This window comes from Haliotis rufescens, unplaced genomic scaffold (genome assembly GCF_023055435.1).
Source record: "Haliotis rufescens isolate VD_foot unplaced genomic scaffold, xgHalRufe1.0.p SCAF_19, whole genome shotgun sequence".
Lineage (NCBI taxonomy): Eukaryota > Metazoa > Mollusca > Gastropoda > Lepetellida > Haliotidae > Haliotis > Haliotis rufescens.
This window is the reverse complement of record NW_025963879.1, coordinates 16,713,855-16,740,297: the sequence shown is the minus strand read 5'-3', so window position 1 is coordinate 16,740,297 and position 26,443 is coordinate 16,713,855. Positions and strand designations below refer to the sequence as shown.

The following is a 26,443-nucleotide window of genomic DNA, read 5'->3' as shown; positions in this document are numbered from 1 at the left end:
ACAGATCGTATGTCATACATTTGTAAAATATCCTTTCATAGTTAGATAAAAATGATCATTATTTAGTTATAGAGCATGACATGAAATTGCACTGACCTTCTGTAGTGATGTTTCCCCCATGTCAAGAAGCTCCACCTTACGAGGGATCCGCATTGTCCGAGTATTGGCCAGCTTCTGGTCAGTGTCCATAGACATGTCAAATAGGAACTTGCTTGGGGTCATCTGCAATTTGACAAATTGCCATCATCATGATCATTTTCTTGACAACATTGAAGGAATGGATGTTTTACAAGTCTACATTTAAGTGATTAATGTGGCAAGAACATTTCCAAAAAAATCAAGCTTCAAAACAGAACACTGTCAGTCATGAAAGAATGTGCAGATGTCCATACTGACCATTGTCTCTCAGACTAGATTTGAAATGTAAATTAACTGAATTTATGTGTTGCAACACAATCAAAGTAGCAATCTAACCATGCTAACAGATTCCAACACAATCAAAGTAATAGCATGTTTCAATAACACAATAAAGAAGAGCATATTCGTAGATTCAATAATGAAATAACATGATCATGTTCAATTTTCATACAACAATACACCATCAATATACATCTAATTTGCAACTGTTTCTAAAGAAGAAACAATCCATTAGGGCTGGGATGAATCCAAATTTACAACCCGCGTACTCCCCATCCCCTCCTATTACCCAACCTATGTTATCTTTATGCAAACATATAAAGTCAGAAGGAATGGGTGCACAGTGAGAAAGAAATGTGAACATTTGTCACTTATAGTGTTACCATAGAGTTCTAGATAATTTTTGCCATTACCGTATTCGACGTCATAAGCGCGCACGGCGATATTTGCTGATATGTGAACAAGCCCAATTAGCATTCCTTCAAATTGATCAATGTAAACAAGACTTATTTATTCGGTATAATACGCACACGTGTGTTATATGCACCCTTATTTATGGGCAATTAAATTCTGGAAAAATATATCTGTCGTACATGAACATTTCAGGCTGTCAGCATAAACCCCGTTTTTTTCCCACCAAAATAATAGTCTAATAAGAGCCCCCTATGTCTAATTTTGAGAGCATCCTGGGCGCTTATTACGTCGAATACAGTAAACAATATAATCACGTGACCAACCAATGATTCAGGTAATCCTGTGGGTACCCGTGTCCTACTCAGTACCCACCGACCTGAGTACCCGAGTTACCTGTCCCAGCCCTACAATCCATCCACCCTTACACAGAGTTCAAAACTAACACACGTCTGCATGTCCTCGACTATTAACAATCAGTAAGGACTAGTGACATTTCTGTGCATACTGCCACTTTTACCATAAGGTACATGGCTCAGTAGCTGGTCATTTTTGCTGACCAGTGAAAACAGTAACAAATTTCTAACCCAGGTGACAATGGAAGACAGTTAACAGGATGAGAGACTTTGCAAAAGTGAGCTACAAAGTGAACAAATACATACACATTAAAGATGTATTTTTTATTCCTATAAGTTCAAACTTTTGATTCCAAGGAATTCACTATAATAAACAAATAGAGGAGTGACAGCAGCCATAACCAACAATCCTTCACCCGGCACTACAAGTTGATAACACAGTACCAACACAGGTTGTTTCTCCATGTAGTATTCCAAACACTCAGTTCACCACTATTGGAGGAGAGAGTCAGTGAGAGTTGCTTCAGACTCAAGTCTGAGGCTTTACATCTAGAAGTCTAAATTCACCTACAGTATCTAGGCTAGGCATGGCTAGATAGGTAGCTCGGCAGTTTTATTAAACTAAAAAGAGTCAGGCTATGAAGCAATAACTAAGTGCCTTCAAAAAGTTCTATCAATTTACACTCCATCGTCAATACTTCCCAAAGGAGGAATGTAGCAGTGTTTACAAAGCCTGCATTGATGAGGTTTGTTTGTTGTTTAACGCCGCACTCAGCAATATTCGAGCTAAATGACGTCAGTCTGTAAATAATCGAGCCTGGACCAGACAATCCAGTGATTGATATCACGAACATCAATCAACGCAAATGGGATACGATGACATGCATCAACCAAGTCAGCGAGCCTGAGCACCCGATCCCATTAGTCGCCTCTTACGACAAGCATAGTTGCCTTTTACGGCAGGCCTGGGTTGCTGAAGACCTATTCTCCCCCGGATCTTCACGGGTCCCCTTGCTGATGGAGGAACAGAGTAAAACACATCCCTGTAAAGTACTGACGATGTGTTACTAGGTACTGAAGACCATCTCACAGCAGCAAATGGTGGTGTTTCTTTGAAAATCGAAATATCACAGATTTTGATATCCATTTCATTACCTAAAACAGACCTGTTGAATGAAGTGTGTATTTTATGCCCAAACCAAGGGTATTTATAGACTTGTGAGTCTGCCGTTTCATTGGTGATCAAGTAATGTCAGTTCACAGAAGCCAATGTAACAACAACATCCCTTTTGCTACTACGGCCTGACCAGTTTGTTTCAGGTTTTTATAGAACTTCTTAGCCAATATGCCAAGATGCAAACTTTATAAAATCAAAAGAAGTGAGAGTTCATGTGAGGTTAATTTCTAGAAAGACCTCATGATATAGAATTTTAACCCAATTAAAAAAAAAAAATCAAAATAGCCAAAGTCCATTTCCAATATAACTTTTTAAATCATTTTATTTATATTCACATAAATAAGATTAGGTCAAAACAATTTTGGGATGAAGTGTCATTGTGGATCGACCAGTGCTTTCATGTTTATAATATGACATTTTGTGCAGAATTGATACTTTTTGGAGTTAAAGAGAACATAAAAACAGATAAAGTGTTTGATTTACTTTTACTAATTGCAAAATACTATATTTATAGATGCAAATTCCAAAATACAAAACCTTATTTTCATGTTTATAAAAAGGAAGCTTTTTCACGATACAACATTGAAAAAGATATTGCTTTCAAGACAGGTAATCAACAGAAATTCTATGGTGCTTGGATGCTGTATCATCAACTTTTCGAAAATGAGGAGCAGCTTTCAATTTAATTTTAGTTTTGTACTTAAGATTTTAATGTTTGAGACCATGTACTTTCCTAAACTGCAATATGATATATAAACAAGAGTGAATGTGTGAGTGAGAAGTATGTTATTTTCTGTATAAAAAACAACAAAGTAAGATGTACTGATAAGTTGTGCTTTATGTCATGGGCTTTCTGCTACCCTGGGCGGAAGCTCATTTATGTAACAGGTGCGTCTTTCTAAAAACGATAAAAGAAAAAAAAAAGAAAAAAAGATTAGGTCCGTCTGTAAAATGATAAATATGATTTGTGTGTCCTTAGTATTCTTCTATAAGAAGGCAGTACATGGGACCGAAACTGCTGATTCCCTTGGAACTGGGAGAGGTACCCATAACATAGCTAAATAGAAAACTAGTGTGTTGCACTACCTTTTACATCTAATAGTGTTTACTTATTAATGTTTACAAATAATATCCAAGCCTTGCTTGTAACCACTAGCCCAAATTGTAGTCTAGTCTTTCTGTTTGGCTAGTAATATTAGTTCATGAAGCCACTAAAACAATAGAGTCTGTGATCTGGCTAGAACAGACTAAAAGGACTGTAAGAGAACAATATAAACTACTTGTATGCCTTCTCGCATGGACTGTGTTAACAAGATTCAGTCATCACATGACAACTACTACCCACTAAAACGACCGCTAGTATTAGTAATTAAATACTGAAAGACCATCTACCAATACCCATTGTACAAATTGGTCTGCTACCTTAACTTCCAAGTCCAGCTGAAATAGTCAAACAATCAAACAAAGTATTTATTATGTTTATCAGCATTAGCATGATTAGTGTACACAATAAGTATTATCTATCTGAGGTATTGCACAGAAACTGTGCCTTGGATCAATCGTCATGATTCAAACATTGGACTCTTTGACAGAAATTAGGACATCAAGCTACATTAAGTTGACCACTTTTCCAAGGTTGAAAAGTGTTTCAAATTATCCAAAAACAGAATTTTGGGGGTTTTCATAGATTGAACGGAGAAACCATGTACAAATATAATGCTAGTGGAATCGGATGAAGTCATATACAGTGGTAGAAACTAACATTTTTGGTCCACTAGTCCTTATATATTGATAACATATAGCAAAACCCTTAAAAATGGCAAATATCTACTAGTCCTTATGATATCTTAACTATTGGGCAGATTGGCAAGGACTATAGGACTAGTGCCAATTTCTAACTCTGATATACCTATTAAGATAAACTTAAATCATTCAAATATATTAACTATGACAGTCTTACTGTCTATCATCACATAAAGTGTACATATTTACAAGGACTGGTTGTTAGTTTAACATGGGGCTAGGATAAGAATGAAATAAAACATAGTATTACCTTATGTTGCTATCATCACATAAAGTGTACATATTTACAAAGACTGGTTGCTAGCTTAACATAGGGTTAGGATAAGAATGACATAGTATTACCTTATGTTCAGGGTCATCATCCCTGATGAGTTTGGGATTCCGTGGTGCGATGACTTTTGTCTTGTATTCTTGTAATGCTTCCGCAGTTAGTGACTCTAGGGTACCAGTGGTACCGACCACCTCACCAAACGGTCCAAGCGGCATTTTGCTATGACAAAAGAGAGATTTTTGTGTAAAGAACGAGGAAGGATAATGGCCCTGTTTGCCATACAAGATCTGCAAAATTTAAGAATTTAGCAGAAAATGTTGACATTGGTGTTAAAGTTATCACATGTGTGAGAACTGGACTTCAAGATTTGCATGAATGGGACTTATGAGAGTGAGTGAGTGAGTATGGTTTTACGCTGCTTTTAGCAATATTCCAGCAATATCACGGCGGGGGACACCAGAAATGGGCTTCACATATTGTACCCATTTCGGGAATCGAACCTGGGTCTTCGGCGTGACGAGCGAACGCTTTAACCACTAGGCTACCCGACCGCCCCTGTGACTTATGAGAACACAAAATGCATAGATGAGGATAGAATGTGCCCAAAAGGCTGATTTCGAGGTTTTCAGGAAGAGATTTCTAATATTTGAAGTTGAGCAATCCTTTGACCCCAGCAAGTATAAACAAAAATTCATGTTGAGTTACGTACTTGCTTATACTTTTTCACTCATTTCAGCTATAATAATGCATTTGATTATGTGGCAAGTCCAAAACTTGAAAGTGTTTTCAAATTTGAAGGTGTTTCTAATTATGTATTTGAAATCTGTTAGTTGCACTCTTTAAAATGAACACAGACCTCAGGACCCTCTAATTTCAAATACTGTTATATTAAAAAACAAATGTCCTTTGGTGATTCTTGGGTCAAAATGGTCAGTATCAAATGATTGTTGTAAAAGTCAATTAAAACGGTTCAGGTGTTCAGGCTATGTGACCAGATATTTTGTATGTGTCTTTGTGTTAATTGAATAGGCTTAATTGTACAGTTTCAAATGAATACTTACCTATAACACTGGCCTATATAACACACTTCTATTCCTATCAGTATAAATATTTTTAACAATACATTTTGCAAGAGGAATTTTTGCCATTCAAAGTGTTCAAAGATGTTGTGTTATTGGGAATTCATCATAGAGATACAAAATAAATACAAATAAACTTGGTTGATGAATATACAAAGAAATTCATGACTTACTTAAGAGAAAATTAATTCATTTCAACACATGTATCTTAAATGACAGGTGCTTGAAAACTCAAAGCAAAATTATTGTGATATTCGAGAGAAAAACAACATACATTATAACTCAATTGATTTTTTCATGCATTCTTGTTATGAGTCTAGCGGTAACAGAGAGCCGATAACCAATGACAATAAATATCATTCACTGTTCAACGAAACGTTGTAGACAGGGCTAAATATTGACATAAACAAAACAATCTGAAACACCAAATATTTCGCCTTACTTTGCCTCGATTGTAGATTGAATAGAAAATATACAACTTTCAAATGTGACAACATAATTCATGGTTATAACCTTGAATCAATATTTGATGCATGGGAATTGGGAAGAAGTTACTCACTTGTTTCTTGTAATCCTATGTAAAAAAATATGCAGTAGCCTAACTCAAAACTTCATGTTTAGAACGCCATCTTGTCGCCGTTTCCAAGGTGCTACCACTCCGAAGTACTTATGAGTAAACGCATATGATTGGTCGTATAAGGTACAACTGACCAATCAAAATATACGTAAGTACACCTTTAGACGTATGAAGTAAATTCTTGTTACAAGAAATGTGGATTTATTGATAATTACATGTATTTTGTGATATAAAAATGTAAGGTCCAATATAAGAAACATAAATGTATTGAAAAGTTCAAATATAACATAAAAAAGGCAAATACTCAGAACTACTTTTCTGGCGGCATACAACTTCCGCCTTGCGTAAGATTCCGGGTTGCATGGTGAGAAAACGTGACTGGATGACAATCGAGTGACTGGAATTTCGTGGAACAGAAGTGTATTGAGATTTTCGCAATGAAGATTTGGACGTCAGATCACACTTTCGAGTAAGCCTTTATATTTGTTTAAAACTGATCAAATGGTGTTAAGAACCCATTAGTGATTCGCAGTTGCCATGACAGGAAGGCATTCGACCTTCATCACCTTTCCAGGATAGTTTTCCTCTGTACTTGTGTAGCAAATTACTCTTAGGGTTTGTTCGCAACCTGCTGCATAGAATTCGATCGATTCCTTTGACTCGAGTGTAAGCTAATGTCAGTAGGCATACCCAATAGAAGAATATCTAGAATTTATATAAGACGGTAGAGAAGATTACGCTATCACGTGGGTTATAGCTGTTCTATAAGCATTATAAGTATTTGTAGATCTTGCCGGAGTTCAGTTTGTGATCAAGTGAGAAGAAATTCTAAATGCATTTACTCTTTACTAACGGTACTACTATTGCAGTACCGGATGTGGTACTACTATTGCAGTACCGGATGTGACTAGTGTTTTTATTTTCATTTGTTACCCTTACCAACTTTTAGCTCGGGCTGGGATAGATGACTCGGGTACTTGGCCCAGGTGGGTAAAGAGTAGGACCCACGTACAAACAGGATAGGGCAGGGATGTCCAAATTTACTTCCTGGGCACCTGCTGAAGGTGTTAAAGAGATAGGTACAAAATGTCTGATTGGGACTAGTTTGACTGTATCCCTGGTAGGGCTGGTTATCGATATGGATTACTCAGATCGATTATCGGTAGTCACATATCGATCAATAATCGATAAATATCAAAGAATTCTATTTTGGTAAAATGACATTACAGAAAAATGGCAATTCACTTCTCCGGAGACTCAGTGTTTCAACAATACGCACGTTACATCGCATTTTTAGCGATGAACAATCTGAGTTTAAGATTCATGTCGTCAAAGACAATTATTATTTGTATAAAGTGAGAATACCGTATTTTCTTGAGTATTCCTTTTAATATTGTTTTCATTAATTTCGGCGAAATCGTGTGTGAAGCGATCGGAAGATCGCACAACTCACCGTTATTAACAGCAACCACGGTCAGAATACCGCTATTGACGTCTTGAAACGAACTTTAGTTGACAGAGAATGGATACATATATCATAAATGACATACTTTGACTTGTTAAAAGTCATATTTGTTTTTGTTTGACGATTCTATGTCAACAAGAAATTCTCGCAATCACGTGCGCGTGAACCTTGACGGTGACTGGTCAGACTGGGTCCATGTAAAAAATAATACCCGGGAATAGCGATCAGCTGCTTTGCTTAGGGTTATTATCTATTTTAAATATGTTTAGTAAAGGCTGCATATAATTAAGAAAATAATGGAATATATTATTCTTGATAAAAAAAATAGTTTCATATACAATTTTTGCCGATCCTTGCATTAAAAATCCTATTAAGTAATATCATTGGGTGTGTCTTGACCGATACGGTAATTGAGAAATTAAATGTAATTTCACCTGATATAGTCGTTTGTCATTTATGTACAGTATTCACGAAACTATTCAGATAAAAAATCATCAAATATTCCGCCATTGTGAATGTCAGGTGTGTACAGGTGTGTGCTACGTAGTAGGTTGTACAAGGTTCACAGGTGTGAAACGTAATAGATTGGGTGGCAGACTGATATTAAACAAACATTGTGCGATTATAACGGCGAAATTAGGAATTTTTGCTGCCATATCGTAAAAATGTCAAACCCCACGTGGACCTCACGTGGGCTGTGAGTTGAGAAAACCGGGAAAAACGAAAACTATGATCATTGAAAAAATCGAAACAGACTGGAATACGTAGTTACCAAATAGACATAAAATTTGAAATTTTATGAAAAAGAATGGGAAGAATTCTTTTTAAGAATTAAAGTATTATGAAACCTATTTTAATCATGATACTTCATACTATTTCGAAAATATACATATTTTCTAAAATCCTGACTCCGCATTTAGATGCCAGTGACTACATTTGTAATTACCCACTAACAACACGTAATGGCGTCGTCGTTCGATTCAAAGCAGAACTTTTTACTTTTTGAAACATTTGATTATTATTTGCGACTAAACATAAAGCGAAGGGGAGAAAACTGTATGTTAGGGTGAATCTGTTTATATCTAGCGATAATTACAAGGACAGCAAAACAAATAAGTCAAATGTGTTGCAGTAAAAACTTTTATTTGTCGAAAAAAATACATGTCATTATCGATAGCATTATATTCATATCGATAATCGTCACAACCCTCCACATAAAAGTCAGAAGGAATATGTGCATAGTCAAAAGAAATGCGAACATTAGTGACTTGAAGTGTAATCATAGAGTTCTAGATAATTTTTGTCATTAAACAATGTATCACGTGACTAACCAGGGGTCCTGTGGGTACCTGGTTCCTTCTCAGTACCCGACTGACCAGAGTTACCCGTCCCAGCCCTCCCACGGGACTACCCTAATCCCTGGTTAGTCACATAATATATTGTTTTTGACAAAACTTCACTAGAAGAACTACCATGATTACACTATGAAAAGTCACAGATGGTAGCTTTTCTTTCTGACTTTTTATCATGTTTATATGTTTAAATAAACATAATAAAGATAGTATGCATGACCAGATTGTTTTATGTTTGTATCTATTACTGTCTATATAGTTTTTACCAGACTCCGGTAAAACAATTCCCATCCAGACATTTTGTACTCATCTTTACAAACCTATAGCAGGTACCAGGATAGGGTTGAGTAAAGCTACATGTGCTCATTAACTATTAGGGATGTTATGAGACAAGGGTCACACAATACAATACATATCTTGATACAGAAGCCATGAAAAGATATGTATCTTAATACTGCATATGCGACATTTTGTCATTAGACTGAGAATAGAGTCCACAGACTCACTCATAAAGGTAAAGAAGGTCAAATGACTGATAGTTATCATGGTAATACCCATCAACATGACACCGAGTCATGTCATCTGCACACCTGTCAACTCACGCATCTCGCGTGAGTCTCACACATTTATCACCTACGTCACGCTCACACGCAAGGTTGGGAAATTCTCAGGCATTCATATAAAATGTAGATTAAAATATAATTTTTCACAATACATGCTCTCTACATGTCTAAGGCCATTTAAATGGTCTCAAAATCATTCAAAACCAGTTTTTGCCGGGGGGGGAGGGGGGGGGGGGGGGTTTAAGTCCTGGACCCAGCGGGGCTTGCAGCCCCTGCACCCTGGCTTCTCAATCATTTAGACATCCGGGGGTTGACAGCTATGCATCTGTTCTGTATGAGAAAAAAATAAGAAACAAACAAGCTAATGTACTATATTGTGACAGACAACAAGGGAAAGCAAGAAAGTTATGAGGAATTAAAAAGTAGTTTGTACTTCCTTATTAATATTGATGCAAGATCAACATGGACAATTTATATGGGGTTAAGTGTGCATCGATGCCAAATTAGTGTATCGGGTATCGTATCAGGCAAAGTTTGCCGATGATAATCCATGTATCGCGACGTCATTATTAAATGTCATGACATGTGTATCTTTACTTGAGGTAGGTGTATTGTGACACCCCTATCTGGCCTGAAAGTTTGTCCAGCCATTTGCTAATATGGACGTTTTAGATGAGGACATAACTGGATGGATGGGTTAATGTAGTACATATGTTTTTTGTTTGTTCGTTGTTTAAAGCCGCACTCAGCAATATTCCAGCTATATGGCAGCGGTCTGTAAAATAATAGAGTCTGGATCAGACAATCCAGAGATTGACATCATGAGCATATCAACCAAGTCAGCGAGCCTGACCATCCGATCCCATTAGTCACCTTTTACGGCAAGTATGGGTTGCTGAAGACCTATTCTACCCCAGATCTTCACGGGTCAGTACATACATAAAGGCTTTATACAAAGTGGTTACTCAGCAATATATTAATAAGCAAAGGATTTTTAGAAAAAATAAAACAATGTTGCTTCAATGAATTATTTTTTTTATTTTTTTGGTCATGATGTAGCCCATTAACCTAAATTGTCCTTTATCAGTGTTTATACATGTTACCATGGTTACAGTCATGGTGTGATAACTGCATGGTGTATCATAATGGCTGTAAACATAATGACAAGACAATGAAGTCATATTGTATTTCATGTGTACATAATGGTTTTTATGGTGAGGTGTTTGGGAAAGGATTGGCTTAGTCCTCAATTCCACGATATTCTCGCATAGTTTTCATAGATATCGCATCAACATTAATTCAGCATGATTGAAATAGGGTACGTCTTTCAATAATTTTATCTGCATTGACACTCTCATTTCCACCTACAAACATAGAAAAAGTCGTATTGCTTGAATAAAATTATCTACCAGGGATAATTCTTGGCCCACATTTTCAAATTCAATGAGCCATTTTAACTTTGTGCTGTATGGACCTACCTCAGGAATATTTTGAGTTTCCACATGAAGGGCCCATGTCAGAAAGGTCCCTGAGTGAACCCAGATCTACTGTATCTAAAAATGTAAATAAGAAAACTTACTTAATAGTTTCTTCAATCGTCAAAAGTTGTCAATCGAAACAGCGATTTTCATACTCACAGTGCTGCGTGCCATCTCTTTCTGTTCATTAATGATTCCTGTAGCACTGCTTGGAGCTTTGCACTAGTATACCTGATTGTCAAATCGAATTCGTTGATCTACAACCAGTCATTAGCCATTTTTTTGGTCACTTAAATCCTAGCAGAAATCAAAGACGTACATGTATCATGATGTATGTGCATCCGTGCAGAAATCAAGAGAAAACATGCAATCACGGTTAAAGTTTCAAAACACAAGTAAATTTCGATTTTGGAATGCCAAAATGAAGGTACATACAACTCTTTCTCCATAACAATATACAAATTTCAGATCACAAACGATCATATTTTAGATGAGATTTGCCTAGACTTTAGATAAGACATCACTGGTTTTCTTGAACGTATACACTCTTGCAAGAATGGCCAAAGTTCATGAATTACAAATTTTACAATATGTTTGCTTCCAGATTTGTAGATATTTATTGAAAACTATGACTTAATCATTCAAATGTAACTCTTAAACATTGTGAATGTCAACAATCTTTTTAACTTCAGGTTACTCGTAAACATTTTCTGGCTGCTGCACATGGCAAACACGCCGCCTTCTGCAGAAAACAAATGACTTAATTGTTGCTAATCACACAAAAGGGTGAACCTGGAGCAAAAAATCATTGTATAATGAACTGTCACTTCTAATTAATAAACGTCCACATTAATAAGACTTCATTTGATATGGTCAGACACCCGGTCTTTGATACAGTACACACTTCAGACACTACAAGACAGTGAAATTGACGAAAGCACTGGAATGTAAATTATATATTTTTTGCCAACAAACTGTAACATTTACATCTGTCGCTATTTCATGTCATCGCTTTGAATATATTAAGTTATGATCTTAACAGACATTGTCGAAGACCTGTTTGTTTGTTCGTTTCCCGCATGCCAACGAAATGAACAACTGATGGTGGTAAACATGCCTTATCTATAATTATTCTTCCTTAAGTCGACAATGAACTGAAATACATAAATATTAATGTGTTTTCTCCTCGATCAGATAACGAAAACATTCGTGATTTCACCCCTTACAAAAGATGATAAAACATATTGGTGTCAACCCAGATAGGCAGGAGTAAATCACTTTCATACGAAGGTGTACCAGTCTTGGATGTTGATTTTGTGAAACGTTCTCTGTTTTGACTTTGGAAACAAGACTTTGATAAAAAGGCTAGTGGACGCTCTTGCCTTGAAGATGTGAGATGCTAAGCGCTATTGCATGTTATGAGAGGCCATGAAATTGAAAAAGAAAAATGTCTATCATATGACATTTGTATAACAGATATTTTGAATTTGTCAGTCATGAAATGTTTCTTTGACTGGCCATGCTAACCCAAGATTTGTTGGGACTTACTGTTAAATAGGCTAACATTGTAAATGTGCCATCAGTCAATGACCTTGCAAATTAAGTTACGCTGTCCTCATGTGACATTCAGCATGTTCATGGAGAACAGCCGCTGTTTATACTAGTGAAAGAACTGGCTAGAATTAGAACATGTGTAGAATAAGCATATATAAGAAGGCACCACTAACCATGCTGACTAAAGCTATTAATTACTCTGCCTGTTCTAATGGTAAGCTTGGCTCTTGGTCCTGTTGGTCATGGGGCAACAGTGGAAAGCAAGATTTGGTGTTTCTACATGTAGTTGTTAGTCATTGCATGCTAGGAGTGTCCATATGATGTCGGGGAGGTGGTTAAAATGTATAGATTGTTTAGAATTATACACAGGATGAATAGTTTGTTTGCATTGGTTGAACATATTATTACAGTAAACTATGTTTTAATGAACTATAGGGACAGCTAATTTTAGTTCGTTATGACCGTAGTTCGTTATTAGCATATATAACACACACACACACACACACACACACACACACACACACACACACACACACACACACACACACACACACACACCAACAACAAATGCTTCCTTAGAACATGTAGAAAGAAGCTTAACAGTGATTGACAATGCTTGGTGGTGGTCACAGTGAACAGTTTATACACTACAAACCAGGTTATTTCTGGATAATCTGTCACTGCTGATCAACAGGATCAGTGTTGTAAATCAATGAGGAAGGCTATTGTTAGACTATCATGCTTCAGTTGGTGAAGCATATACAAAACACACAGTCAAGAGTTCACTCTGTAGGTGTCCTGACAGATCTACATAAGCCACAAACAATAATTATTGTGGTTATTATATAGCAACATTAATATACATATATATGTCAACACAAGTAGATTCAAGGCTTTGCTGAAGTGTTTTCTCTCTGTGGCTTTTATCATGTTTCTGGGATGAAGGGCAATATGATCAGGCCTCAAAGTTTAAATTTTACCAAGTGGCCATATGGTTACAAGTATTTTTTTACAGGTAGCCAGTGGTAAAATCAAGAAGTCAAGCCAATATTGTAGGTAGCCAAAAGCATTTGAAATTATCTTTCATCAAATACCTATTATCAATGATTATAATATGATAGTCATAGCACTAGTTTTGGTATTATTAGTGGAAACTGTGTTACTTATGACTTGAAACAATGATACAATTTATGTTACTAGATTATGTAGGTATATCCTTGTTTATCCATTAAGCATTGTCAACTGAAATAAAATACTAATCATGCTAATTACATTAATATTTCTGTATTTCTTTTCACTGTCGACTTTAGGAGGAATTATTTGCGAGTACAATTATTAGCAGATGTTTTTTTCAAAGATCAGCTGTTATTTATTTTTGTGTCTACATATGTGTAGCAATAGAATTTAGTCGCCACAAGATATATTTCAAGGTAGCCATTTGGCTACCTCTGAATTTTAGACGGTAGACAAATTGAAATTTAGGTCGCATTGGCTACCGTTTTAGTTGCAAATTTGAGGCCTGATGATGTAGATAAAGGTCATTGTTCTCCAGGAGAGGTGCCCCGTTGTTCTCCAGGAGGGGTGTCTAGTCGTCAGATTGTTATATAGATATCACACATCCTGGCCTCCAACTGAGACACTGCTACATCATTGCTGCAGATGTTCGTCTTGATCATGTTGATAAAGAAGTTAATCCCTTCTCATGTCCTGTTATGTATTACAATAAAGACACCTGTAGGGTGTTTCTGTTGCTATGGTTACACTGTTTGGTTACTAAGTGACAAGTAAATCCTGTCATGCACATGATTCACATACAGTTTGTATTTTATGGCATATGAAGTAAAATGGTGTTGGACTAATTATTAGTCTTTATGACCTCCTGGCATATAACAACACGCCGTGATATAACTGGAATACTGTTAAACCCAACTCACTCCCTCACTGTAATCATAGATTATTAAAAAGGCAACTTGGAAAACCTACCCGTGAAGATCAGGGTTAGAATAGGTCTTCAGCAACCCATGCTTGTCTTAACAGGCAACTATGCTTGTCGTAAGAGGCGACAAATGGGATTGAGTGGTCAGGCTCGTTGACCTGGTTGATGCATGTCATTGCGTCCCAATTGTGTGGATGGATGCTCATGTTATCAATCACTGGATTGTCTGGTCCAGCCTCGATTATTTACAGACCGCCGTCATATAGCTGGAATATTGCTGAGTGCGGTGTTAATCAACATAAAACTGAAGCTGTAATCATATATTATTATAAAGGCAACTTGGAAAACCGGCCCAACCCAACATTGGTTTTAAGTTTGTTCACAAATAACCCTTGAGTCATGGTGTGCTCAGCAAAAGGTGTGCTCAGCAAAAGATGTATCAGTAAGCTTCAGAATTTTCTTTTTGATTTTTGCACGCCTGATCCCGAGGTTCAGTGTAAGGTGTTTAGACATGTTGATGTACTATATTATGCATAGAAGAAACTGTTAAAATGTAATATATATAGAAAATGAGATTGATGATGATTCCTGATATTGCAGCCACCCGTGGGAGACTGTGGTGAAAGCAGCATGGCGGAAGTACCCCAACCCCATGAACCCGAGTGTGCAGGGAATTGATGTGGTAGAGAGGCAGGTTACGCCGGATGGGAAGCTCAAGAGTCACAGGCTACTTAGTACATCGTGGGGGCTGTCAGCATGGGTTACAAAAGTAGGTATCTCTCTCTCTCTTCAGCTGAACCCTGGTCCCAGGGGCCTAATGAGGCAATAGTAGTAGTATTGTAACGATACGGCAAGTTCATCATGTTCATGATAGCATATGTCGATTTGCAACTCTGAATCGCAACTCCTTACATTACAAGTGTAAAAAACATGAAGAACAGCTGGAACTGTTCAACAACCAGCTTACACAGACTCTCTCGTATTTCCCAGTTGGCTAAAGGTCTTCAGCAACCCACGCCTGCCGTAAGAGGCGACTATGCTTGTTGTAAGAGACGACTAACTGTATTGGGTGGTCAGGCTCGCTGACTTGGTTGATGCACGTCACCGTATCTCAATTTTGTGGGTCAATGCTCATGATATCATTCACTGGATTGTCTGTTCCAGACTTGATTATTTACAGACTGCCGTCATATAGCTGGAATAATGCTGAGTTCAGCGTAGAGCAACAAACAAACATTGACAATGGCCTCAAGCCTATATGTTTCTGCTGTTTAATATGCCATCTTCAATCAAAAATTTAAAGCATATGATTCAGGGATGTGATTCACCTGCAAACAGAAAGAAAGTACTGTATTGGGATGCAAATTGTGTCACACCCATAGCATCGGGATACGTATTGTGTCCTGCCCTATGGTATTGTTTCACCTTTAAATAGAAGATAAACTCTTACATTACCATCCCATCCTACCAGATACCCGATTTTGGTGTCTTTAACATGTTTAACAGTGTTTACCCCCGAGGGTTTCGAGGGCAATATTGTCCCAGTGCCAGCCGTAACATGCATTTCCTGCTTCCCTGGTTGTCTGGCTCAGAATTGATTCTTAATGGCCATCATGATATAGCTGGAATGGGGCTTACTAACCATGCTGCAAGTTTGAGTTTGAACTGATGTTTTGTTGCCTGCAGATTGTCGGCATGGACCAAGTGTGCTACGCCAGTGAGCACTCGGAAGTGGACACATCCAACAGGACACTCACCATGAGGACAAGGAATGTGAGTAGTGTTACCATGGTTACTGGTCATCAGTTGCCTGGAGTCGGACTCCAAATTCTGATTCAGAAGCGTTTTTGTCAATATTAGTCTTAAAGTTATGTCAAAAAGGCATTGTGGAAAATTGACCGATGTGTGGCTTAGAAATTGGCACTACTCCTGTAGTCATTGCCAAACTGCCCAATAGTTTTTTAAGGGTTTTGCTGTATGTTATCTTTATAAGGACTAGTGGACTAAAACGGTTAGTTCCTGATGATACTGTATATTGAAGGTTTTTCTAGCCGTGAGTTTTGATGATTTCCAGGAAAATATTCCTTGAGTCCTTTCAGAAATTGATTGTCATAAAAACATCATAAATAGTAAAACTAAGCAGTTCACATACTTTATACATCAGAAGATAAGTTTTCATCAATGAATAGTTGAAAATTGATAACCAGAGGCTTCTTTAACATGTATCATACAACTTCCATGGTTATTCAAACTGGTTATTAGATTGAGCCAGATATGCATGGCAGCTGTGAGTTGATCCTCGTGTACATGGTGTAAGACTTAAAGTGATAGACTGTCTTTAAGCATATGAACCCTTTTGTTGTGCCAGGGACCACAACTGGAACCACTCGGCAGGGATAATTCTAGGGTGGGGCCTTGTGCTTTAAGCTCTTAAATTTGAAAAAAGGCCCACATTTTCAAATACAATGGGGCATTTCAACATTCTGCTGTATGGGCAAGTGTGGGTGTACCTCTGGAATAGATGAAATTTTCACATAAAGGGACCATGTCAGAAAATTCCTAGTGTGAATCCTGACTAGGCTATGTAGGTAAATTTCCAGATGACATTAGCTTTATGAACAGTTAGTTGTGTCGTGGTCATCGTCAATACTTCATAGGTCTGTATGCACTGTTCCCCATCACCCTTGAGTTCATATGGCCTCTTTGGCATGTAGTCATTATTTCAACCAATGAATCAAACAACAGCCTGGTTTCAGTACTCCAAATAATGAGCACTCAGGTTACATCGTCCAAACAGCAGTTTTTCTCCCCTGACATCATTCTCTACACATTGAGGGCACGGGTGGCCCAGTCGTCTAAGGCGCTGCAATTCGCTGTGCAGAGTTGCGTCCTTAGGGCACGCCAGAAACCCATGATTGTGGGTTCCACTCCTTGTTCACCCCGGTTATGTTTTACATATAAAGCTTCAACCTCATAATTTAGTGTTTGAGCAGCAACAGTGACTTCATCCTCTGCTCCTTCATATCCATGCTCATGCTCGTGGGTTTCACCGAAGTGGTAAACGTCTGAGACCCTCATCACTTCGGGCTTTCCTCCCACATTAAGCTGACACACCGTGATATAAATGGAATACTGTTAAAAGCGGCGTTAAACCCAACTCAATCACTCACTCTACACATTGATTCAGTGTCAGACAGTGATAGGGTTCACACAAAGTTTATGAACAGAGCAGGGCTCGTTTGACTTCTGTGAGTTATACACTGACTTGTTTCACTAGCTGTATTGACAATATGTGATGTTACAGTTGACGTTCTGCAACGTGGTGACCGTGGATGAGTACCTGTCCTATGTGCCACACCCTGAGGACCGCACCAGGTAAGATAATGTGTCACATGCTAAGAATTGGTTTTCAGCAACCCATTCTTGTTGTACATGTTGTAAGAGGTAGTTAACAAGGTCAGGCTCACTGATGTGGTTGATACATGTCTTTGTATACCAGAGTTGCATTGATTGATGCTCATGATGTCAATCTCTGGATTGCCTGGTCAAGACTTGGTTGTTTCCCGACCTCCATCATGTAGCTGGAATATTGCTGAGTGTGGCATTAAACTATAAACAAACAAACACTCAGAAGGATGGGGTTCATTCCCAACATGGGTACATTCTGTGAAACCCATTTCTGTTAAACATCAAACGAACACACATGCTTAACTTAACGCTGATCCATCCAGACTAGCTGATTAGATCTTGTTTGACAATTTCATGATAATTGTTGCAGTTAAAGATTATTGTTTTTTGTTGTGTTCGATTGCAAATCATCATTGCTAAAATGGACCTTATGCCTTTTATATTTGGTTTTCTTTATTCAGTTAATAGTTCCTTAATTTGTTGGATAGCCAGCAGGGCATTTGAATTTTTTTTTTTATTTCTAAAAATGTCTGGGGGCATAGCTGACTCTGTCTAAGGTACTGCATCCCTTGGCTGAACCAGAACCTATGATTGTTGGTTTGAATCCTGTTTTTTTTCATGATTATTTATCTTGGTTTGTCAACCCCATGCCCATACGAGGGTTTCATCGGACTGGTAAATGTCTAACACATCCATCACTTCCGGCTTTCCTCCCACATCAAGCTGAGACACTGTGATATAACTGAAATGATATTAAAGCCAACTCACTCCCAGACTGCATCTTAACCCTGTGTAACTTCCAGGACCACACTGCACCAGGAGGCGGTTGTTACGGTGAAGGGAGTCCCTCTGGGCAGCTACCTCGAGACAGTCATGACAGACTCTATATCCAACAATGCAGGAAAGGTATGCAAGACTTCTATCATCTGTCTAGGACAATACCCCAATAATCAGATCCTCGTTACTTACACTTTAATAGAAGCAGTCCTATGGTGTCAGTTGTCACATGAATTAATAACTAGGTGCATCATGCGCATACATGAAACCGTTAAAGGTGACTATGCTTGTCGTAAGAGGCGACTAACAGGATTGTTTGGTCAGGCTCGCCGATTTGGTTGTTCATGTCATTGTATCCCAATTGCGTGGATCAATGCTCATGATGTCAATCACTGGATTGTCTGGTCCAGACTTGATTCTTTACCGACTGCCATCGTTGCTGAGTGCGTCACAGGAAGTGTTGTCACTACTGTTATCCAAACCAGCTCTCAGTGACTGGTTTGTCTGGTTGGTACGATTGCACTGGGGGGGATTAGAATAAGTCCCTATCAACCTATGCTGGTTGTAATCGATGACTAAATAGATTGGGTAGTCAGGCTTGGTGATTTGTTTTATTGCATGTCACTGTACTCTGATTGCGTGGATTGTTGCTCACAATACTAATCAGTGGATTGTCTGGTCCAGACATGATTATTTACAGGTTGCCGTCATACAGCTGGAATATTGCTGGGTGTGGCGTTAAAACAATAAACTGATGAAACAGTGAAAAACGTTTTGCTGAGTGGTTTAATTTTCTCCATTTGATGTTTGTCATCTAGTAAGTTTCTTTCATCTGTTGCCAGGGACGACAAGCTATGGAGTGGGTGATTGGGAGGATCAAGACAGAAGCTCAGGACCTGAAACAGGAAGCTCAGAAGTGCATGGACACTGTGTTACCGAAAACCCCCACCTCTCGCACAACGTCTTTATGACGACCCAAATCTGGGAGTTAGACTAGCAACCACTAAAGCATCTTGTGATACTCTTCCTTTCGTTCACCTTTCTGTTATCACCTGAGAACATTGACTGTCCATTTCGACCCATGACAAACTCATAATCTTTTCTTGGTTCGCTTATTCGGGTAAACTTGCTGGCAACAAAGAAACTGTTTCACTGTCATGGCATAATGGACCTGTCAAAGAGCATTCCTTTCTGTGTGGAGTTTGCCAACTCCAAGCAGGGATCCGTCATGCGACACATCACCACCTTCAGATCCGTCACTGTCTTCACTTCAATGATCAAGCCACAGTTACACCCAATTGTGGGTGTATGGTAATAACAAGTAATCAAATTTTGAGGTCCGGAGCCTGGCAGTAAATCACTTGATGCAAATAATGAATGCGAAATCCACTTCATTACTGCTGGGTTCGACATTGACATTGGTCTGGTGTAATAATTCGAATGCCTTTCTTGTCTCACATATTTTATCTCATTCTGTGTGTTATGCTGTATATTGTCTTGATCCATACCAAGTCTGGTATTTGAGCAGTTCTTTCCCAGCTTGAATCAGTCTAACCTGTCTGACACAGGCCATTGTCCTCTTGAGCCTTCTCTACAACACATTGGTCACCTGGACAGGGATGCAATGGTCTCCGCACTGCAATTTGCTGTGCAGAGTTGCATCCCTTAGCCCCACCAGGACCTGCTGCTCATTTGAATCCCACATTGTTATGATCCTTGTTCTGCGCTCACGGTTTCATCAAAGTGGTAAAAGTCGACAACATGCATCTTTTCTCACTTAGGGCTTTCCTCCCACATTAAGCTTACCTGCTGTGATATAACTGAAATACTGTTACAATCAGCGATGACCCAACACCCACCCACTAATGCTAATCTGGATGATTTGGCTGACATCCAAATCGATCAGGTTATGAAGGAAATAAGCAATAAGAAGGTATGTAGGATTTGTTCACATCTCTAATTAATCCCTGATTAATGAGATTCAGGTTTTGTTCACAAATTGATGATTTTGCTCCTGACAATACCGACTTAGATGCAACAAAGACCTCTGAGCCTAACATGCATGCCTGACCCTTTCAAAGAAACTCTGAAAATGTAGATTTTCTTTTCAAATTGTCCAGTGTATTCCATTGCCAAACAACCTTAGTGAATATGTTTAATTTAAGTTGATCCAAACTTAACTCACTTTAAGCCTAGTAGCAGAGAAGCACATAATTGGTAATTGCAATGTGTTTGGATTGGCATGGAGGTACATTATTTACATTTTCCCAACAAAAGAAGGGTAGTATTACTGTCACCTGCTTCTGGGGCTTGTGATCCTGCCAACTCTACCCACCTTGTTATGCTGTTCTGGATTGGTTGGAATTAATTATCCCCAAATTAAAGAAAAACAATAAATCTGACTATTTGTAGCTAGGGCTAGCGATCATTACGGATCATGGAGATCAATAATCGTCAACTAAATATCGATCAATTATTGATATATATAGGAGAAGTAACTTTAAGCAAATATGCAAAAATCTGAAAGAAATCAACACACTTATGACATATCTATGCATGGATTACTCTTGGACATAAATGTTAGAGCAAAAACAGTTGCTTTCCTTCTTTGGCAATTGACTTGATTGATAATAACAAGTCTGTTCTGGTAAATTTAAACTTTATTTCATCACAATTTTTTATGTGAGATATTATCGATGACACAATTTTCATATCGATTTTCGTTCTCATGACGATACTTCCAGTTATCGATCTTTTTAGCCAGCCCTATTTGGAACTGAAATTGCTGAATTACTAGAATAATCTACAACCTTGCTTCAGTGTGTGTTACATTCATTGTATTTGTCTGGGTGGGATCTCGCCCTTCAGCTACATTCCAGTTTCCCTGACGGTTCTGGTGTAATTGTTTTCACTCTCAGACTTACCATATTTCTGCATGAATCAAACAATCCATCCAGAGAATGAAATAATCATCTGTATCAAGTGTTGTTGAGGTTATGCTACTCAAATCTTGATAGGGATATTCATCTTGTCCAGTTGGGGACTGTATGTAACTGTCTGCTTTGAGATGTTGTCGTACAAATAGTATTTGATACTGCCATTGAACCAGCACATCAGCCCATTTGCCTGGAACAAGCTTGGCACTAAAGCTGTTGTATGTCTATCTTAGTGCTTCAATTGTCGTTACTTCATACCCTAAGAGGGGCGGTCGCGTAGCCTAGTGGTTATAGTGTTCGCTCATCACGCTGAAGACCTGGGTTCGATTCCCGACATGGGTACAATGTGTGAAGCCCATTTCTGGTGTCCCCCGCCGTGCTATTGCTGGAATATTGCTAAAAGCGGCGTAAAACCATACTCACTCACTCACTCGCTCGTACCCTAAGATCTCTTCTTGGAGTGTAGACCTGACTTAAGGAGTATGACCCAGGAGAGTTGCCCAATACATAACAGGGCTGTGGGAGAGGACTGGCCATCATAGGGATTTGGACGATCATCAAAACAAATATTGGTGTGAATTTCATGAACTACTTTGGCAAATATTGCATCCTTGAAGTAAATCACCCAAAAATGGAAAAACACTTTAAGAGGGTTGCTATTCATTACTAGTACATAGTAATATATCTGCACTATAGTGGTGGGGTCCTGTAAGAGGCGTCTAACGGGATCGGGTGGTCAGGCTCGCTGACTTGTTTGATGCATGTCTTTGTATCCTAATTGCGTGGATCGATGCTCATGATGTCAGTCACTGGATTGTCTGGTTCAGACTCGATTATATACAGACCACCGTCATATAGCTGAAATATTGCTGAGTGCGGCGTTAAACAACAAACAAACAAAGTAATTGTGTCTTTAAGTGGACGATTATTTTATATTCTAGGGAAAGGGTGAGTTTGGATTTTTGTTTGAAACGGAATGTTTTTTAGTCACTGATTGTTTTTTCTCCGTAAGGTGCCAAACAATTTTTTTCACAACTGTTTTTTTCAGGACATTCATGTGTGGGAAACAAGTTCTTTTGTAAAATTTGCAGCACTTTTTTCTCCCCTTTTATTTCTCACCCTACACCCGCGCCAAGAATATAAAATGGTCGATGCTAGAGGCCCATCTCCGCATAATATCTTCAAACCACTTCCATGACTTTGCAGTTCAGGAAACGTTTCATGGCAGGGACATTGTTTGAAGACATAATTTGTATATCATGGCATATTTTTTATTTAATTTTTCCAATTAACAAGGCATATATTTGTGTAGTAATAGCATTTTATTTATTTCCATGGTAACCATTTGAATAATGGTGCACAATTTTTATTTGAGTGGAATTTCTGTTAGTGCTGGAGCATATTAGCTTAATCCCCTCACAAACAAAGTGCCTAAAATAGCAACTGGTATAGCCATATTTTTTTAGCTTATGAATGAGTCATTGAGTGGCTTGCTTTATATTTTTGCTTTAATGTAGGTTACTTTGAATTGAGTGCGGCATGTATACAGTATAATGTGTACAGTTATTATGTTGTCGAGTACATGAGCTTCATGAATGTACATAATTGGTGATTAACTTTATTATTGATATGTGTGACACTGGATATGTTATAATGATTATTGGTTACCATGGTTACCCAATGGCCAACCTGCACCTGTGCTGCTAGAGATCACTGATATGATATTGGGGTTAACGACCTGGGCCCGTTTAAAAAATCAAAGGGGGGCACATGTGGCCCAGTCGTCTCAGGCGCCGCGATTCGCGGTGCAGAGTTGCGTCCATGGGGCCCGCCAGAAACCTTTAATAGTGGGTTCGCAGGTTCGCAGGTTTGTCGGCACCATACCCATGCTCGTGGGTTTCACCGAAGTGGTAAACGTCTGAGACCTGCATCACTGCAGGCTTTCCTCCCACATTAAGCTGACACACCGTGATATAACTGGAATACTGTTAAAAGCGGCGTTAAACCAAACTCACTATTTTCAATTCGGGCATACTGATGTAACACCCCTGGAATCAAAATGTATTAATCTGGAACTGCTTTGAAAGCTCTTTTTGTCCATTGCCAATATCATGAAGAGCTTCCACAAGGCATATTTACCATATGAGCAGCATTGGATGTGTGTCCCAGTCATAACCTGCACAGCTGATGTGTCTGACACTGAACAATGGTATGTTAGACATGGACTTTGTTATGCATTATATATTTGATCCTGATACATCTCGTATTGCAGAGAATGAAAATTAACAAGTTTAGATCCACGATCATTGTTCTCTTGATCAGTTATTGCCTCCTGTTTGAATAAATTTATGCTGGTTTTTTTAATACACTGATAGTGATATACCCGTACAAATGAAAAGGTAAAGAAGACCCGATTCTTTCATATTACTGTAGTTAATGTGTCATGGCATATCCAAGAATAGGGTCATGCCATGACTGATTAACTATATTATTTGAAAGAATCAGGCATTCTTGAACTTCTTTGAGTGGTAGTGTCAGCCCCACCTGACACAATAATATGCCAAGCACTGCAGAGCAAATGACTTTCTACATTGTGCTAGCACAAATAGTTGGTTATTTTCTGAATAATTTTCTTTTTTCCAAAGCCAAATGACTGAATATATGCTGCTCTTTTAGAGTGAACCTCATAATACAATTGTTTATCCTCTATACTCTGTTAGCTAAGTAAACATAAGAAGCCTTGGCCCTGTTCTACAAAACGGTTTTAGCACTACGACTGTCGTAAGTCTGTGTTAGAGAATGGGAGTAGTAATCAACTCAGTGCTAAGACTTTTAGTGACAAGGCCTGGTCCACAAGGGCCAAGTGTTAACCCATTATGAGTGTTCAGTGTTTAAGTTAGCCATAAAGTCAGCAGGCTCCTGTCCATAAAACAAGAGGTGAGAAATACAAACTTTGGGCGCCTTGTAGATTAAAATACTGGAGAAGAAAGTTTTAACACTGATGTTTTATTGGAGATGTTTTCTTGCCTATTTTGTTGAACTTAAATTTACTGATTGCTTATGGTAGGTGTAGCATTGTTTTTATCAGATCAAGAGTTTTCCAAGAAAATGATATTTGGAAATAGAGACTGCTGGTCAAAGATATGATCATGGTAATGCACATGAAAGCGCACTATCCAATTTGTTATTGTTGATTTTTGTTATGTACTGTTATTTTTTCTCTCAAATATTTTGTTTGTCAATAGTCTAACATTTCTTTTTTCCTATATTCCAATATCAGAATGCATCTGACTTGGTAATCAGCACAGTTATGTTCGATATATATTCATGATATATATGTGATATATAGATATATTTAATTACATTATTTTGTTTATTTTGAATAAAAAACAGTGATGACAAGTGATTTGTGTGATTTGGAGATTATAGGACTTGTGTTTATTAACTGTCAGGCATCTGCTACCAGCTTTTCTGTGAAGAAATCTTAACATTGTAATGAAGAAAATGTTTTGAGAACCTGTGAAATGCATTTGTATTGCCATGGCAACAAAGAATAAGTTATTGTTAACATAAGAATAATTTCATGTCAACTATGTTTTTTAAGATGTGTATTTATCATGTTTATGTTTGATCAAGTGGACATATTATTGTGTGTCAGGTCTTTGGTTTTAAGTAATGAAACATGTTTTGTGCAGGATATTCATGAAGAATGACTCCATCTTTGTTTTTGGGATACTTGGATACAACTGGATACTTTACTTTAGCCATTTGAGTGATAATTTGACAAACATGAGTGAATGTCGATTGATTTTGCTGAGATGTAATTTTTCAAGAATAGGAGGAGGAATAAAGTGATTTTCTTAAAGACTTGTTTTTGTATTTATGGATTTCCTGATCCACAGATGCCGTCAGTGTAAATGTTTCTTTGTTTGTTGTTTAACGCCCCACTCAGCGATATTCCAGCTGTATGCGATGGTCTGTAAATAATCGAATCTGGACCAGACAATTCAGTGATTGACATCATGAGCACCCAGTTGGGATATGATGACATGCATCAACCAAGCCAGCAAGCCTGACCACCCGATCCCCATAGTTGCCTCTTACGACAAGCATAGTTGCCTAATATGGCAAGCATGGGTTACTGAAGACCTATTCTACCCCGGATATTCATGGGTGCAGTCATGTCCTGCTGGGGGTTGGTGGTATTGGGTAACAGGTCTGTGTTGGTCAATGATCAATATTTTTGTTTATAGGGGTACCAAATAGCACCAAAAATACTCCTAACAAAAACAGACCAGTTCAACCATTTTGAGAGGTTCAACACTCCCTGCGAAATAAAATGTTGACAATTTAACATGTTGTAAATACAATGATGACGTCATAATCAAAATGGAACATATTTTGACAGGTTCAACACCTGTAACAGGTACTTGTCTCAACAAACCCCCAAACACCATATCCTCAAACAATAGTTGTCATGTTTAACAAATAAAACCCTGGATCACTGATAAGTAATACATTATAAATGATGACATACACTCTCGACCTTGAAGATTCGGGGTAGAACAGGTCTTCAGCAACCGATGCTTGCCGTAAGAGGCGACTATCGGGATCAGGTAGTCAGGCTCGCTGACTTGGTTGATGCATGTCATCGTTTCTAAATGCTTGGATCGATGCTCATGATATTAATCACTGGATTGTCTGGTCCAGGCTGGATTATTCACAGACCACTGTCATAAAGCTGGAATATTGCTGAGTGTGGCATTAATATTCAACAAACCAACCAACCACCCAACCAACATACACTTTCCACATAACAACATGACTAGCAATTTGATTCTGGGTTAGAATTGGATCCCAAGTATTAACCTATCGTAAACCTT

General features: G+C 38.1%; 2 protein-coding genes across 5 annotated transcripts in view; one reads left to right on the top strand and one right to left on the bottom strand.

The window, feature by feature from the left end:
* LOC124137578 (hydrocephalus-inducing protein homolog) overlaps positions 1-6,153 on the bottom strand; it is a 119,506-nt gene extending 113,353 nt beyond the window's left edge. For all 4 annotated transcript variants that reach the window (XM_046503940.2, XM_046503941.2, XM_046503942.2 and 1 more), the window contains exons 1-3: positions 6,074-6,153; positions 4,507-4,654; positions 97-222 (exon numbers count right to left, since the gene is read on the bottom strand). In XM_046503940.2, coding sequence (XP_046359896.2) covers positions 97-222; positions 4,507-4,650 — 270 coding nt within the window. In that variant the 5' untranslated portion in view covers positions 4,651-4,654; positions 6,074-6,153. The remainder of the gene's footprint in view (positions 1-96; positions 223-4,506; positions 4,655-6,073) is intronic.
* Positions 6,154-6,419: 266 nt separating this feature from the next.
* Positions 6,420-25,425, top strand: LOC124137580 (PRELI domain containing protein 3B-like). The gene is made up of 6 exons (XM_046503945.2): positions 6,420-6,560; positions 15,040-15,208; positions 16,126-16,212; positions 17,744-17,814; positions 18,651-18,753; positions 19,467-25,425. The coding sequence occupies exons 1-6, from the start codon at positions 6,529-6,531 to the stop codon at positions 19,593-19,595; spliced, it is 591 nt and encodes a 196-aa protein (XP_046359901.2). The 5' UTR covers positions 6,420-6,528; the 3' UTR covers positions 19,596-25,425.
* Positions 25,426-26,443: the final 1,018 nt, after the last annotated feature.

Bases quoted from the DNA above. Each gene is read 5' to 3' on its own strand.
- LOC124137580 (XM_046503945.2), top strand. From the start codon at position 6,529: ATGAAGATTTGGACGTCAGATCACACTTTCGA. The intron at 6,561-15,039 runs GTAAGCCTTTAT...CTGATATTGCAG, and splicing joins ACGTCAGATCACACTTTCGA to CCACCCGTGGGAGACTGTGG. The intron at 17,815-18,650 runs GTAAGATAATGT...TGTAACTTCCAG, and splicing joins CACCCTGAGGACCGCACCAG to GACCACACTGCACCAGGAGG.